Raw genomic sequence first — 18,184 nt, 5'->3', positions numbered from 1 at the left:
CCCGATTTTGGTATGTGAACAGTAGACCAGTGATTCAGCTCAAAGGAAATTGTGCATAACAGCTATTCTTTCCAGTAAAAAACAAAGGCATGCACCAGTTGGTTCCTGTCAGAACCCCGGAGTGGAATCCTGCAATCCGAATCTATTGATAGAATGAACTACAGCTATAGTAACCAAACTAAGCGTATGTTTAAGTAAGTTTTCCAACACGTTTGTGGTAAGAAAAATAGCAGCAAATTACTCGCAGGGTTTCGGTGGGGCTGTCTGGGCACCAGACTTGGTAATCTTCGCAATGAATACAATCCAAAAATGAATCAGGGGAAGATACGGCTATCAAACAACAGTCAGGCTTCGTCTATGCATGTTTGAAATTATAATCTGATCTTTTAAACTAAGTGATCTCACACCACATTGTATCATATGATAAACTGTCGCACCTAGTTGCTTAGTACAATCATACCAAAGGTGTCTACCCTATTTGAAGGTCAAAAACATAATATGTCACTATTCACATCCACTGTTATGTGCAGACCAACACAATGCCATCTCAGTTGCAAAAGGCGCTTTGTCACTGACCTGTATGACATAACAAAATGAAATAATTAATTGCTGTGCTAATAAGGTAGCACCTGATTTTATATCAAAACTCAGAAGTGATATATCCCATAAAGTTTGATGATACCATTGCATGTTTCCCACAAACAGACACTAGTGGTGTGATGTGAGCATGGAACACTTTTAGTAAAACTTGAAAGATTCAAATATTCAAAATTTGATGTGAGGAAAGCATCACTTTGGGACACAAGCATTCTCAAAAAATGGCATGAACCACACTGCCAAATTGTAGCACCCAGCGAGCGCTTGCACATAGCCAGATGATTCTACAGCATGCTAAGTTGGTAAGCATCCCTAACCCGGCAACCTATTCACAAGTAACCAGTGCAGTAATAGCTGGGTCAATGCAGCATACACATTTCATGTTGAAGCACTTGTCACAGAAAATGCCTCGAATGCAAGCATATAATAGTTTCATGTAAAATTTTGAAGTCGGATTGTTAGACTTCAAGTATCGAAGGCTTAAAATCACACAGTAGACCACTTCTTAATTTCTAAATTTCAATTTTCTGAACATAGAAGCAGATGCTAATAGCTTTTACTTTCAACTTACCATTTGTTTTAGGAACCTGGTCAGCTGCATCTCCAAAATTAATGTTCGACATAAGCATAGCAAGAGGGTCTATCTATCACGCAAAATATGGGAAACTGCAAAATTAATTTTCTTGAAAACTTGAGAAATACATGAACAAGAATGTCTCCAAGACATAAAGTAGTGAATTTTAATTAGAGCATGTTTACAAGTCCAACAAGATTCTAGTTGACACCAAATGCAGCACATTGAACAGTGCTCAAAAGGTCTATCTTTCACTACGTTCCCCAAAAAAGATGGTCAACGAGAAAACACCAAACTGAGTGATTACGTTCAAATTTCACATGATACTTTTCAAGAGCACAAATTTCACATGAAAGAAGTCAATGACTAGAAATTAATAATACCATGATGAGATGATTGGACAGGTGTTTCCCTGGAAGCAATGGTATTATCTCGGATCTACAAAGAAAATGTTTATACTTCTTTACTTCCTTGACATTAAAAAATAAAGAATAATTAAAACAAGGAATTCAAGACATTACCTGTTCACGTGGCCACGCAATGGAACATTTAAGTGCGTCGAACATCTTCTTCATGTTCCCATATGGGCGTAACAGTGGAGCATCTCCTTGCAACACATCACTCACAAACACCATACAACATTGGGTCCCAAGTCGTGTGCCCCCCACTATTGCAGACTGAGAGCTTGTTTGAAGAATAGCCTTGGCTACAGGAGTATGTGGCCTTACTATTGAAAGCAAAACAACCTCTTTGCCACCCTAAAAAGAAGGTAAAATGGAAGCTTATTCAACTGCTAAGTTACAAGTATATAGTTAAATGTTCTTTCAAAAAAGTATACAGTTCAATGTGAACAAAGCTGTCGCACTAAACAACATGATCATTGCCTCCCCATTCCTATTATTGCAAAAATCTTGCTGCAAATTTACAGTTACCTTCATTTCCTCTATATGTACACAATAAGCATGATGCAATTTCCATAAATGTAAATATGCAAACAAGCATTAATATAACAAAAACAAAGGAACGCAACCGCATTGCATGGAGTCTGACTTTCAGCATCAATCTTCCTCCTCCTACCATGAAACTTCCTTTTTGGTGGCAACATACCTTGCAGTTTCTGTTTACAAATTAAGCAAGAGATGAGAAATCTCACGAATTAAAGGTGGAGGACATATCAAGTGGAAACAGTTACTTTGGTGAAAAGTTGAAAACTGTTTTGGTTCTCATCACCAAATTAACGTGACAAATTCACAAAAAGAAAGCAAAATTGAGGAGATAGTCTACAAAGTATTGTAAATTTCAAGTTTAAATCAGAATGATTATTAGAAACCAAAAGAAGGATGTCCCTCAGGGGCAGATCAGATATTTGAGTTTAAACTTGAAATTCTAAACGGATGATAGAAACCAAAGAGTTCTCCACTTATCACCAAAATGACGTTTTTTGCTAGATATGTCGACATGGCATAGTAACATAAGGGGAAGATAATCACATTATTGCAGAGAACATTGCGGGGAAGGGCACAATAATACTTAGAGGTAACCTCCTCGTCCTTTGTATGAGACAGGCTATTTGGTGCTGCCATCTTCTTTTGTAGTATCTACAATAAAATAAACTTGATATAACACATAAATAAAATATGACGTGAAGTAATGCAGTACCAAAAGAACAAAGAAGATAATCACATTGCATGGAATCTGATTTTCAGCTACAATCGACTGAAGACCACTCCCTGTAGATTCACATCTTATACCCTATCAAACAAGTGGAGAGAAGTGACGAAAATTTGCATATACATTAGAGATATATCAAAGGTAAGCAGATAAAGGTATAACCTTCACTGATGAATTATCATAGCGCGGATTGCTTTCTATCTTTGCCTGAGACTGAGAAGCTATCACAATTTGTCTCAATTCCACTATTTCATGTTCAACTCGTGCCAATCGCCCTTGAGCACAAATATCCATATCATCAGTTTTGTCCAAACGGTCAAACAAAAGATTATTCTCATTTTCTGCTCTTAACTTTTCTGGTTGAAGCTTAGTGGATGCACACAGAGGTGCTGTACGCATTTCCATATTTTTCATCCTTGCCTACATTAGTATCAAGGCACATTTATTAGCACCAAATATTGATGGTAGCGTATCAAACAAGATTATGGAAGGCTAGTAATTTACTATGTGCCGTGCTTACTGTAAAATCAACTAATCAATTAAAGAATGCACTAAACTCAATAAACATATACAATAATTCTGTTGATTATAAGGGTATAAAAATCTTATTATTTCATAGCCATAGGCTGCAATTGGTTAACAAGCATATTACATCCTGGCACTGACATACATATACTCGTATGATTAAGTCAACCATTTCGGACAGAAACAAGCCACTCCAAATACATTCTGTCTGAGATGCATTGCTAACTAGATTGGCAAAACCAGTTCATCTAACAAGTCAGTACTGCAAATTTTATCCAGCTCATATAAGTATGATATCTAAGGAGTACATTTATACTGCATAAGACAAAATTAGGGACAAACTTCTATGAAATCTAAATCTAGGAGCACATGAAAAAGCAAGCAAACCTACTAATCGCATATTTTCATCAAGTATGAAATGCAGCAGGTGAGAATCCCACCAGTCGCAGAAGAATGTCGTACACTACCAAAAAGGGCAACTTTGACCAGTGATTCCTATTTCAATATATTTTGAAACCATCCTTTTACTAAATCTATGCATGTTTTTCATGTGTCCTACAACTGCTATCATACCACAAGCAAAATTGTACTTTGCCAAAATACCACTGAGCGTGTGAATGACGTGGGGGACCAAGTCCCACCTGTCATTGGCGTAGCCTAGTGTTATTTTGGCAATATAGGGTTTCACTTTAGCACCCACAGTTTAGAACTTTTGACCGCATGTACCCCTGAACAACATTCTTTTGAGATTAGAGGTTAATTTTCAAGCATGACACAAAAAGGTGATGAAAACAGGATACGGGAAACAGATTTAAGATGGGCAAAAAACAGGATAAGTGAAACAGATTTAAGATGGTCAGAAAACGAAAAAAAAACTATATAAATTGGCATGTGCAACTACATTACTATGATATCTTTGGCACTTGCCAACAGAAAAGAGGTGATGAATACTCTCTATTGACCTTGGGCAGGTCTGCGGGTTCAGGTTCACCTAAACTCTAGGGCCTTATTTTCTGTTGCCGTGGTGACTAGTTGGAGATGGCTTTAACACTATCTTTTGGCTGGATCGTTGGCTTCATGGTTGGTCCCTAGGTGAGTGTCAAGTCCCGCAAGTGCAGATACTCAACAACCGAACGAAAGAGTGAAATCGAGGAAACAGAATTGAATCAGGAGGGGGAAATCGCCATGGAGGCGGAGAGGAACTAGCCAGAACCCTAAAAGCTAAAAGATAAGACTAGAGAATAATTCCATCTTGGATTCCTTCCTTTGCCTTGGAGTCCTTTTAACCGATTACACAGCTCAACGGAGTTCAAATTACAGCTATCAAGTGAAAGTAAAAAGTAACAGTAGTTTCCGACAAAAATAACAGAGGAGCAGCTGCTTCTTTCTTCTCTGCTTGGGAGTCGTTTCTAGCCGCAGGATTCAAAAAGGACGCCCGAGATTTCATGATACCGTTTCAGCCAGCCTCCCCGCGCTAGACTTCCCTGAAGCTATCTGAAACCTGACGAATCTGAATATTGCGCTCCTGACAGTCTCCCCTTCCTTGAGAAAATCCTTGTCCTCAAGGATTAAACTTTGGGAACACTTTCTGGATGAATTTAGCATCCTCCCAGGTAGCTTCATTAGCAGCGAGATTCTCCCATTGCACCAGCCATTGTGCGACTGCTTCGCTGTTCCTAGGGATAATCCTCCTCTCCAAAACTTTCATAGGCTCGGTTTTAATCTTCCCTTCAGCAGTCACCAATGGTAAATTCGGCAATGGGATTACTTTTGCTCCCACATGCTTCTTCAGTTGACTGACATGAAAAACTGGATGTATCCCAGCATCTTCGGGTAGCAACAATTTGTAAGCCACTTGTCCAATCTTTTGAATAATCCTGAATGGGCCATAAAATTTGGATCTCAGCTTAATGGCTCCCCTCAAACCAAAAGCATTCAGCATGTAAGGTTGCATTTTCAGATATACCATGTCTCCTTCCTTGAACTCTCTCTCAGTTCTTTTCAAATCTGCAAAATGTTTCATCCTCTCTTGAGCTTGTGTCAAGTTCTCCTTTAACTTCTTGAGCATCTTCTCCTTCTCTTCTACGGTTACTCTGGCTTCATCAGAAACATTGCAGGGGATGGATAATTCACCCAGCTGTGGAGGTGGGTACCCATAAAGGGCTTGGAAGGGAGTGGTTTTAAGAGAGGTATGAAAAGATGTGTTGTACCACCATTCAGCCATAGTAAGCCACTTCAACCATTCCCTTGGGTCTTGAAATGCCATGGTTCTCAAATAATTTTCCAAACATTGGTTTACTCTCTCAGTTTGCCCATCAGTTTGTGGATGGTATGAGGTACTGAATCTGAGTGATACTCCAGCTGATTTGAATATTTCTTGGAAGAGTTTACTTGTGAAGATTCTGTCCCTGTCTGATACAATAACCAATGGGAATCCATGTAGCCTAAAAATCTGATCCATAAACAATTGGACTACTTGCTGGACAGTATATGGGTGTGAAAGTGCAACAAAGTGGGCATATTTGGTGAATCTATCAACTACCACAAGTATCACATCCTTTCCCTTTACCTTTGGTAAGCCTTCAATGAAGTCCATGCTAATATGAGTCCATGCCATATCAGGAATTTCCAGGGGTCTGAGTAGGCCTGGAATGCGAATATTCTCAGACTTTGTGATCTGGCAAGTAGGGCATTCTTCTATCATGTGCTCAACTTCTGATTTTAGCTTTGGCCAATAGAAGATCTTCTTGATTCTGTGATAGGTTGCTCTCTTTCCAGAATGTCCACCAATGGCTGAGGAGTGAAGAGTATGCAGTAGTCTGGACCTCAGATCAGTCACTTCTCCCACATAGACTCTCCCTTTGTATCTCAGTAATCCTGCAACTACTGAATAAATACCCAATGGATCATCTCTCCCATTGAGCCCTTCCATAGTCTGCTGGTAGAAAGTGTCACCTGCATAGCTTCCCTTTACATCCTCTACCCACTCAGGTTGTAAGACTGTGATAGCCAGGCAACTTGCTTCAGGATCAGCTCTGGAAACTCGGGACAAGGCATCTGCAGCAATATTTTCCTTTCCCCTTCTATATTCTATCTTGTAGTCATATTCCATTAGTTTGAGTAAGAGCTTATGTTGAATTCCCTCTGTCAGTTTCTGTGTAGAAATGAATTTCAAACTTTCTTGATCTGTCCTTATGATCACATTGCTTCCCAAGAGATAATGCCTCCACTTCTTTAGTGCCTCAATGATTGCCATAGCTTCCTTTTCATATATAGATTGTGCTTGGGCCCTGTTACTAAGGGATTTGCTGTGATAGGCAATGGGTCTTCTAGATTGCATGAGTACAGCTCCCAACCCGGTGCCACTTGCATCAGTTTCCAGCACAAAGGGCTGTTTGAAATCAGGTAAAGCCAGCACTGGACATGTTGTCATGATCCTTTTAAGATTTTCAAATGTGATGGTATGAATCTCTTGCCAATTGAATGCATCTTTCTTCAACAAATCATAAAGTGGTCTGCACACTTTGCCATAGTTCTTGACAAACCTCCTGTAGTATCCAGTGAGGCCGAGAAATCCCCTCAGCTCAGACACATTTTCAGGTTTAGGCCAGTGTAAGACATCCTGAATTTTCTTAGGGTCGGTAGACACGCCTCTATCATCAATAATATGACCAAGATACTCAACTTGTGGCTGCCCAAAAGAACACTTACTCATTTTGACAAATAACTTCTCTTTTCTCAGCACCTCAAGGACCAACTTCAAGTGTTCTAAGTGCTCATTCAGATCTTTGCTGTAGATCAAGATGTCATCAAAGAATACCAGCACATATTTGCCAATTAAATCTAAGAACACTTGGTTCATGAGAGATTGGAAAGTTGCAGGTGCATTAGTGAGTCCAAAGGGCATGACAATGTATTCATAATGCCCTAGATATGTCCTGAAAGCAGTTTTTTTGGATATCTTCTTCGGCAATTCTGATTTGATGGAACCCAGACCTCAAATCAATCTTTGAGAATATTCTTGCACCATGCAGCTCATTCAGAATATCATCAATGATTGGCATAGGGAATTTGTTTTTGACTGTAAGAGAATTAAGAAGTCTATAATCAATGCACATTCTCCATGACCCATCCCTTTTCCTTACCATCACTGCTGGAGAAGAGTATGGGCTAAGGCTCGGCCTTATCTCTTCATTTGCCAACATTTGCTTGATTATATCTTCCATAGCTTGCCTTTGATGGTGAGGAACTCTATATGGCCTCAAGTTTGGGGGTTCTGCTCCAGTTTTGAGGTGAATGGCATGATCACAACTTCTCCTTGGTGGTAAACCTTTGGGTTCTTCAAACACATCAGAATATTGCTTCAGCAATTCCTCCAATTTCTTGGGAACAACTATGCTTCCTTCTTCTTGGTCATGAATATGTTTCACTTGAATCAAATATCCCATCACTCCCTTTTTACACATATTTTGCAACTTCTTAGCATTAATCACACACTTGTCACCAGGGGTAGTAAAATCTGGAAATTCATATTGCTGTCTGTCTTTGGTAATGGTGAGCAGCCCCTTTTGCAAATCCAACCCAATAGGACTATGTTCATATATCCAATCCCCTCCTAAGATTACATCATAGCTTTTTAGCTTGAGGAGTCTGAGTGTGTTGCAAAATTTCACATCACCAATAGTGTATGTCAAGTTTGATATTACTGCATCTGTCAACAATTCTCCACCTCCTGCTACCACTACCTTCTTAGCTGCCTTGTAGCTTAGCTTGAAACCGTTTTTGAGAGCGAACTCATAATCCATAAAAGAGTTTGTACTCCCACTATCCACCAAGGCTATAGCTCTTTTATCACCCATCATCAGAATCAGAGAGAAGGTCTTAGCATCAGAAGTGCCATTCACAGCATTGAGTGAGATATGCATGAGCTGCTCAGGAATATCTTCTTGTACATTTTTTTGTGGGCTACCTGGTGCAGTGACATATCCAGCTTCTAAAGTGCTCACCTCAGGATTATCTGGTTCCTCCTCCCTTCCATCCACCAGGGCAAGAGCCATTAGCTTTTCTCGTATAGTTGTTTCGTTTCCTCCCTCAAGAGCTAAGGCTAACAACTTCCTTTTCATCTTGCAATTATGCTGAGGGGTCCAAGGTTCTTGGCAATGCCAACACTTACTCTTATCCCTGCCGTTCGATTGGCTACCCTTGTCTTTGTTCACAGTATACTTGTTATTCCCCTTAGCATTGGTGTTGGGCTGGCTGGAGAAGGCAAACCTCCTGGCATTCACAGATTGCTCCAACTGCTTAGAATACCAGTAAGCCTCCAGAAGGCTCCTTGGCTGATAGCAGGTGACTTGGTGCTTGATTGTAGGCTTCAACCCTCCAATATAACAGCTTAGGAAGAAAGCCTCCTGAAGGTATGGGTGATCCCTCTTCAAATGAGCCATGCACTCTTCAAATCTATCTATGTATTGGTTCACAGTTCCTTGCTGCTGTAGGTTCTGAAATTTTGACACCACCTCATGTGTACCCATTTCAGAGAATCTGTCCAACAACATTCTGCCCAATTGAACCCAATTAAGATGTTGCCAAGGGATTCCCAAACCACCAAACCACAGTTCTGCTTTTCCCACAAAATGAGCTACTGCCAAATTGACCCACTGAGTATGAGGTGTACCGGTGATTTCAAAGAATTTCTCGCAGTGCTTCAACCAACTCAAGGGTTGTTCTCCACCAAACAACTGTAACTCCAGTTTTGGGCCTCTGATAATAGCCTCTGCATATGGTTGACCCCCTTTTTCTGGATACAATTGGAAGCTTCTATCCAGGGCCTGGTGAGTCATCTGGGTGTGAATTCTATTGGCAGCACCCCCATCTGTACCTCTATTCACGGCAGCATTTCCCACCGTGGCGTGTAGGTCAATCCCATAAGGGTTAAACCCCTGATCTAGACCACTCCGCTCCAAACCCCTGGGTCTGGCCAGTGCTTCGAGGTGCATTGGTATTGTAGGTTCACTTGCATATGTGTAAGCTGGTTCATATCCATAACCCAAATGCACACCTCCATCATTTGAATTCCTTTCCCCTGAAGAGGTGACGACGCCCAAAGCAGTAGTGGGTGCGATAGTTGGTGTTGGGTTCGGAATCACCTGATTGTTTAGAGTAGCTGAACCACGCACATGGATTTGAGCTGTGGGATTAATACTTACACTTGCTTGGGCCTGATGTGCCTGAGGAGCAAGACCTGATCCGAGAGACAGCAGGAGTTGTTTGATCTCAGCCATCTCTCCTTTGAGTGATTGCATGTCCCCCTTCAAGGATTTGAGTTCAGCAACCTCTTCCTTAATTTGTTGAACCTCTAGCTTCAGAACATCCTCCTCACTAGATCCCATATCCACTGGTTGCTTTTGCGCTCTGGTCTTGACCATACACCACTGTCGAGGTCAGATCGGGATTCACCCTCACCTTAAGCCTCGATCAGCTCCACCGCCGCCTGACAACGGAGATCGACCAAGGGATTTTATACGCAGACAAGCTGCGCAACCCGAGTCTGAATCCGTTGTCCCGCCGTCGCCTCCCGGTCTGTGATCGATCGCTATCGTCGGGATTTCACAGAGCAAATTGCAAGCAATTGCTCAAACCTGCGACAACGATGCAATCCAGAATCACTTCCGAGGATGAGCTTGCTCTGATACCCTTGTCAAGTCCCGCAAGTGCAGATACTCAACAACCGAACGAAAGAGTGAAATCGAGGAAACAGAATTGAATCAGGAGGGGGAAATCGCCATGGAGGCGGAGAGGAACTAGCCAGAACCCTAAAAGCTAAAAGATAAGACTAGAGAATAATTCCATCTTGGATTCCTTCCTTTGCCTTGGAGTCCTTTTAACCGATTACACAGCTCAACGGAGTTCAAATTACAGCTATCAAGTGAAAGTAAAAAGTAACAGTAGTTTCCGACAAAAATAACAGAGGAGCAGCTGCTTCTTTCTTCTCTGCTTGGGAGTCGTTTCTAGCCGCAGGATTCAAAAAGGACGCCCGAGATTTCATGATACCGTTTCAGCCAGCCTCCCCGCGCTAGACTTCCCTGAAGCTATCTGAAACCTGACGAATCTGAATATTGCGCTCCTGACAGTGAGATAGCTCCGCACCTCCTTGCTTTAGTACCACGCAGAGTTGTTAAGCAAAGGACGGTGGCTGAAGCTTTGGTTGATCTCAATTGGATCTCGGATATCAAAGGGACTCTTTCGGTTTCTGCTATTGTGGAATATCTCCAAGTTTGGGATTTGCTTTGATGGTTTTATTCTGCAACAAGGGGAGTGTGATCAGCATGTTTGGCAATTTTCAAGCTCGGGAGTTTATTCTAATAAGTCAGCATATAATACCTTTTTCATTGGCTCTACTAGGTTCGCTCCCTGGAAGCACATTTAGAAGTCTTGGGCACCGCTGCGCTGCAAATTCTTTCTTTGACTTGCAATCCTCAATCGATGTTGAACCGCATATAGATTGGCCAAACGGGGACTTCCTCATCCTTCTGCTTGTCCGCTTTGTGATCAAGTTGATGAGACGATTCAGCATCTCCTAGTCTCATGTGTATTTTGTATTTTCCAGACAGGTTGGTTCATCATTCTCATTTAGGTCAGCTTGCATGCGGTCGCTCCTCAACCGGGTTGGGCTGCGTTTTCAAGCTGGTGGTGTTTTGCGTTGAAGAAGGTCGATATGTAGCACAAGAAGGGTCTTAATTCTCATCATTCTTGTGGCTTGGGAGATTTGGAAGCTTCGGAATGATTGTGTATTCAATTGAGTCTCTCCGGTGGCTGATATGGTGAAGCAGGCTGTGGCTGTCCAAGGACCTCTTTGGTGCGCTGCTGGTGCAAAGGACCTTTAAGTTCTTCTAGCTGGGTCTTAGTTTTCTTGGCTCTCTTTTGAGCCTTTGTTCTTTGTATCTATTGTTCTCTTCTTCGTGTTTTGTTGTCTTTGTTCTTAGGGTGTTTGTCTGTGTTTTGTTTGTTTTTATGTGTGTTGTTCTTTGGCTTTTGCCTCTACTTATAATGAAATAACACGTAGCTCTCCTACACGTTCGAGAAAAATACTCTCTATTGACAAACTGTTGTTTTTTTTTCCAAGTTTGATGTCAGAAAGTTCAAGGAAATTTTATTTTATTTATCATCTTGTAGAGCTAATAGAAGTGATTGGTGCTTTCAAACAAGAAAGTTCATTAGTTTACTGTATCACATGTGTGCGTTCTCCTCTTACGTTCTTTCCCCAATGGACATCCTTGTTCTAGATTCTGGAACAGCGTACTGAGACCTTACTTATTTGCTATCATATTTCTTATTTTTCATGCAGAATGTTCTATGGTGCACTGGCTCTACCAAAGTGGATAATCAGTGCCTTGAAGAGAGCGAACATCAGAATGGGGGAAATAAGGGTAGTCATTCGACAATAGTGACACACTCCATATTTTACAGCGCCCAAGGCAAACTACTCAATCATTATGATCATATTTGCACATAAAGGGCAACAATGTCCTTTTCATTATCAAATAGCATCGATCATAGTTAAATACTTTGAGACAGCCTACTCAAGTAAATTAATCCTTGGAAGCAGAAGCACGATCACTGACAACTTACAATCTACTACATGTGGAATCTAATGGTCCACTGTCTACAATCTACCTTTGTTGGGAATCTAATGGCCCACTGTCACACATCTTGTCTCAAGAAATTTGAGGTAAACAAACATGGCACCCAATCACCCTAAATAGTTATATGAACAGAAGATATAAGTTCAGTGAAGACCATACCTACTTAATAGGAAGCTAAAAAGTGCAATGCCAAACGGAGTTCAAGACTATGAGAACTCCGACACCATACCTACATGTTTCATCCTAAAATAAAGTCAACAGACAGTTAAGTCATGTCCTATCATAGGTTCATGTATTCAAGCCTTTCATTTGAAATTATAGGTACACTTGGCACTCTTTTTTTACACAAAAAAATGCTGCAAGTTTCACATTAACGTCCTCCATCCTTAGACACTCTAGGGCGAAACACATTATATAAGCTCCAACGATGCTCCTTAGCATAGAGATAGCATCAATATATAATACTACATGCACTTTATTATGAGACACAATGAATCACATCATGTCAATCCCTTCAAAGACACCTGGATGTTATTATCCAGCACAAAACAAAATCTGGATGTTAGTGAATTCCAATCAAGGATTCGATCGCCTCTTCTATTAATTATTTCAACACACAGGTATAGGAGCACTAATAGTTTTTTTTTTTTAACTTAGTTGGATCTTGTGGGTTTCATCTCTAGCCTACCCCAACTTGCTTGGGACAAAGGTTGTTGTTGTTAGAAAGTAATCACATTATGAAGTTCCTAGCGGAAATCTCCATCAAGATTTTTTAATGGTATAATCTATAACTATCATTTTTCATAGACAATGCTAGTAAAATCTCACATTATTTTTCATAGACGATGCTTTGCCCTGAATTGGATTGGATTCAATGTCATGTCTTGGACGTGTTCCACTCCCCTCTTTTTATATTGGGGGAACTCGGACGTGACCTATCCGGACTCCTCCAGGCGTATTCTTTCCGGATTAGTAGACTTCCAAATATCTAGGACTCCAACCGAATAGGAGATATCTTCCCTATTTGATATGATTACCTTCCTTGTATTTCATCTCTATACCCTTACTCCATGGCGGCTACGACTAGCCCCGGATTGAGTAGGATATGTACAATCATCATATACCCCTTATTGATATATGGTGTTTATAGAATATATAGTAGTAATTATATATCCTTATCAGCTAACCCCCCAACTCTATTCAGAAGAGGGTCGTTGGTTATTTATCGACGTCGGGAAATTTCCTTGGACTGTATCCCTCCTAATCTAGAATTTCTCCGATTGCATGAGACGGGTCTACTGGAAGAGACTTTGACCGAATTGAGTTGCAATGCTTTGAACTCTTGGTTGGAAATTTTGGAAAATCCTCAGGCTTTCCATCCTTATATGCAGCATTAAATCAGAGACACGCGACTTGTGAGGGGACTTGACATACCTCCTTGGAGACCGGAGATCATGAATCAGCGCACCTCAGCTCTCGCCGTACCGTACCGAGAACCGAAAGGTTGCGCTTGCCGTTATTGTTTGACGGCTCCGTTGCACCTCGCAAAGTGAATACCTACGAAGTAGCGAGTTTTTATAAACGGAGATCCCACATTCTCTGAGCTTCTAGGAATGGCATCCTCGTCTTCTTCCTTCTCAAGAGACTCAAGGATCCCACCGCTGGGACTTCTACCGCCTTCACCGATGGAGTCGTTGATTCCACGGCCAGTTTCCCCTATGAATGCTTCACCCCCCTTCTCGGTCACCTCTATTGAGGTCATCACCATTTCCTTCGACAAGGAAGTAGCAGAAGCTGTGGCGGCCAACAAGCTCATGGAGGTTTAACCCAAGCTTTAACCTCAAGCATCAAATACAATTTGGACTGTTATTTTGTATCCAAAGCCGATGATTGCTTAGTTAGAAACCTATTAATGTTCACGTAAGTGTACTCCACACTTCAGAGGACCAATACGACATAATGTCGTAACTATTATTTTATTAATCGTAATTCAGAAAATAAATATACTGCAGATATGCTCTCATAAAGGTCTACAACTTTATATGGAGAGTCAAACCTTGGCCATCTGCTATTTCTAATCTTCGAATTACAGGCTGCCCAAATTCAACGGTTTACAGGACTGCCGAATTTCAGAGGCTATAACTCCTAAGTTACTCAATTAAATTCCGTGCTAAATGTCTTGATAAAAGGATAACTAAAATATCTGCAACTTTGGGGATTACATTAAAACCTAATTGGGTGAAAAATATTTTTAATTCGGTGCAACTCTCACAATAAATTAATTATTTCCACAACAGTAATTATTTTATAGTTGGGGTATTACAACAAACTACTTAATCATGATGATCCTTTTAACATAGAGGGCAACCATGTCCATTTCACCAAAAGTAGTATCAATCATAGTTAAATACTTTGAGACAAACTAGTCAAGTAAACTAATCCCTTGAAGCACAAGCACAATCTTTCAGAACTGACAACCTAGTACATCTGAGAACCGGAAAAGGAAAACCTTCCTCTTTTTTAAACCACAATCATTAAACAAAGAACAGAAATCTTGAGATCAGCACACATGCAGTAATGAAAAGTCGTGGTAGTTGCTAGTCTTAGTTAAAGGCAAAAGGAAGGATGTATTCACCGATTCCGTGATGGCCTTGGTGAGCTGCATCCTCATCTTCTTGATGTTTTTGTCCAGCGCCTGGGCCTCGCAGTCGCCAATGCTGGGGAGCACCCTCCCCAGGTCCGCCGGATCGACAAGGACCATGGCCTCATCAACAAGGCAAGGATACAGCTCGTGCATCTCAGCCAAAGTCCTGGCTTTGGGCGCCAGCGCGTCCTTGCCTGTTTGCTCGCCGGCGTTTTTCGCTTCGGCGGTTGGTGGCAGGTCGCCGGCGCTCTTCGCTTGGGCGGCATCGTTGCTGGTAAGCACGCCAGCGCTCTTCTCTTCCGCGGCACGATCCCGGATTTGTGGTTTCGGCGGGGAGTGGCCGCCCCAGACGTCCCTAGAGAAGTAGAGGCGGCGCTCGTGGTCGCCGGCGGGCGGCGCAGCCTTCTTGGCGTCGCGGTCATAGCGGCGCTTGAGGCTGCGCTTCTTCTCGCCGAGCTCCTTCGCGCCGACGCGCTGCTTCCTGTCGAGGTGACCGTCGGGCGCGGCGGGATCCGACGCGCTGCTTCCTGTCGGCGGCGCTTTCGTCTCCTCGCAGCGGGGCGACGAAGGCGCCTGCTTGCGGCTTTTGGCGGGAAGTGTGGGAGCCATGGGCGCGAATGGGGTCGGATTTCTCGCGTGCAGCGCAGCGCAGCGGTGAGGAGAACAAACAAAAATTGGGGAATGAAGCGTCGCCCGCCTGGTTTTTCCTGGTCCACCGTGCACCGAGTCCACGCAGGGTGGATGCGTTCGTGCTGATGTGGAGAGTGAATGTTCGTTTGAGATATTTTTACACATCTCCATTCAGTGCATGAAATCACCCTTCCTCTCAGTCGATGATGAGTGTGAACGCGTTTGAACAGGATGACGGTTAGGGGAGGGAAGTTTAGCTGCAGGAGGGGGATTCGTCGTTGCCGGGCTTGAGAGGGAGGGTCTTGGGCAGTTGGCTGGCCCGACGACGGTGATGGATGCAGGGGCAGGATGACAAGGTAATGGGGACATCACTAGCTGCAAGCAGCGGATGACATCCGGTAAGGAGGGTCGGGGCGGGGGAGACGGAGGCAGGTTGGAGGAGCGAGGTGGGACTTTGGCGCGGTTTGAGGAAGAAAAAGCTTCGTTGAAGAGATGAAAAAGAAATAAGTGCGGTCATCCCATTGAAATCGAATGGTTGGAAGCGTTGACCAAAGAGATCCTTTTTCAAGCAACTGATAAATATCATAACCTATAATTTTATGTTCAATAATCTATATTTTTGTTGTTTGACAAATAATGTGTGAAATACAAATCTTCCATGGAACATCTTTTGTTCACTCTGTCCTATCTCCTCTAATCCATATGTTCCATTAAACAACATATGGCAGCTCAGGACTAATAATCAACCTACTAAGCCTACACCCAACATTTTTCTCTCTCTAGTAAGAAACACTACTCCTAGTAACACCATTTCTCTTCCCACTTGTTAAATGAGTTGATGAGTCTCTGTGCCTGTATCAACAACGCCCCTATAAGCTTGTGGGCTCAATGGCCTTGTGAAAAATCAGTGTCTGGCCAAGGGACACTCATTAGGTGGTGGTTTATTGTTGAAGGAGATAGTCCCTTTGTAGGGATCGATGATGTCCTAAGAGGAGAGTTAATTAGAAAACTTAAAAACCTAATCGGCTTTAAAAAACTTCATACGATAAACCTATATCAATTTCTATCTAAAAGTGCGCTAGGTTTATCTAATGTGTCTACTCTACCGTTCAATGGAGTTTTGTAACCTATAACCAGTCCTAGCAAGCTACTCTAGGAAGGTAAATTGCAAGTATGTAATGCGAAAACGTAAATAAGGTAGAGAGAGTAAATTTGGCATAAGAGATTTTTATCCCGTGGTATCGATGACATAAATGACTCCCTTAGTCCACATTGGAGCTCCACGAAGGATACGCTCCCGATCGCCAAGTCTCTTCCGGTCACGGCTCTTGAGCCACCAAGCTACAAAGGCAAAGCTCACACCAAGCCTCTCTTCTGGTCACTTGTACGTCGTCTTCATTTCGGAGCTTTAGCCACCAATGCAAGGGCCTCTGCGTCTCCGTACAAGCTTCTTGCCACCGCTCCACACCAAGTCGGAGGGTCAACAAGCTTGAGCAACTCTGGCTCAAGTTGCCAGCGAGTCACCAAGACTCCAAGGCGCCGGCGTACCTCTCGATACAAGGTTGGATCACTCATTGATTCACTCTCTAGGTTGCAGCACCTAGCAACACTTCTCTCTAGGTCTATAAGCACTAAACACTCTCTAATCTTGTGCTTAATCGCATTGGATGATCATTTTAAGCACTTTGGTGGCTTGGATGTCTTCTCTAGTGTATATGAGTTTCTCTGGACTCCAGCACCTTCAAATGACCAAGTGGGTGGGTATTTATAGTCTCAACCCTGGGAATTAGTTGTTGCTCCAACGGCTTAGAAAAACTGTGAACATTGGATGATCCGGTGACAACAGTAGTACTAACACCAGATCATCCAGTGAGTACAACATCAGAAACTGCCGTTAGAACCCCACTCAAAGCCTTTGTGAACACCAGATAATCCTGTACTGACTCGCTGAACACCGGACACATGCACCGGATCATCCTATGCGCATATGTCCATTTTAGAGCCCTCCGGAAATAATAGTCCGGTGTGTTCATTTTGTGATCACCGAATGTAACACCCCAAATTTTAATTTTTGCAATAATTTAAAATTTTGCTAGAAATTAAATAGGTGTTGCAATTTTGTTCATTAGAAGAAAATTATTTTCTAAATTTAATTGGCCATAGGTTATAATTGTGCTTGTTGCATTCATGTTGTTATAGATGCAATAGGGTTTTTATGCGTGGAAAGGTTTGTAAAAATTCGCTAGAGGTAGCTGTTCAAACCCCTTTTGAAAATGTGTTGAAAATCTAAATTGGAAAAAGCATTTTCAAATAGAAAAGAGTCTCTCGGGCCAAATCTCCCCTCCGGCCCATTTCTTCCCCCCCCCCCCCTCCTTCCTTTTCTTCTGTGTGGGCCTAGCCCCTTTCTTCCCGCAGGCCAAGCCGGCCTCCCTTGCGTTGAGCCGGCCTCCTCCCGCCACTCTCGCTGCCATGAGGGCCGCCCAGCCCGAGCCACTTCCCCACCGAGAACTCCTCACCTCCCTCTGCATGCGGGCCCGGCCCTGAGCTGCCAGTCGAGCCGCCGCCCGACCGGCTCACCTTCTTCCTCCCCTCGCCGAACGCCCAAGTGCACCCTTTCTCCACCACTGTTTCAAATTAGAGCCCTCCCACGCCATAACTCGCGAATTAAATTCCATGGCCGCGATCCTCTCCCTCCCCTCTCTTGATTCCAGTCGTTTCCCCCATCTATTGCCCTTTCAATTTCGGGAACCGTCGCATTTATCTCCTAGTATGCCGTCGGCCATATTTTCTCAAATCCGGCCGCCCCTCTCCCTCCCTCAGCTATTTAAGCTCACCCTCGCCATCCTTGCTCCGTCCCCACCAGAACCACATATTTTCCCCTTTGTTGGCGCACGATTTTGA

The 18,184-nt window shown here is 42.7% G+C and overlaps 1 protein-coding gene across 4 annotated transcripts; it reads right to left on the bottom strand.

The window, feature by feature from the left end:
* Nucleotides 1-236: 236 nt before the first annotated feature.
* Nucleotides 237-15,362, bottom strand: LOC133901242 (uncharacterized). 4 transcript variants are annotated; one of them, XM_062342537.1, is made up of 8 exons: nt 14,645-15,357; nt 3,005-3,262; nt 2,855-2,923; nt 2,662-2,769; nt 2,202-2,288; nt 1,693-1,929; nt 1,555-1,609; nt 237-576 (listed from the first exon to the last, which is right to left on the bottom strand). In XM_062342537.1, the coding sequence occupies exons 1-8, from the start codon at nt 15,260-15,262 to the stop codon at nt 569-571; spliced, it is 1,440 nt and encodes a 479-aa protein (XP_062198521.1). In that variant the 5' UTR covers nt 15,263-15,357; the 3' UTR covers nt 237-568. The 4 variants fall into 4 exon arrangements, 2 of the variants coding, with proteins under 2 accessions (XP_062198521.1, XP_062198520.1); XR_009906695.1 differs by lacking the exon at nt 1,555-1,609 and having other exon boundaries at nt 2,222-2,288; nt 14,645-15,362; XM_062342536.1 differs by lacking the exon at nt 1,555-1,609 and having other exon boundaries at nt 14,645-15,360.
* Between the last annotated feature and the right edge of the window lie 2,822 nt (nt 15,363-18,184).

The sequence above is a fragment of the Phragmites australis genome, chromosome 20 (genome assembly GCF_958298935.1).
Source record: "Phragmites australis chromosome 20, lpPhrAust1.1, whole genome shotgun sequence".
Taxonomy (NCBI): Eukaryota; Viridiplantae; Streptophyta; class Magnoliopsida; order Poales; family Poaceae; genus Phragmites; species Phragmites australis.
Note: the sequence above shows the minus strand (reverse complement) of the source record. Positions and strands in the feature narration are given on the sequence as shown.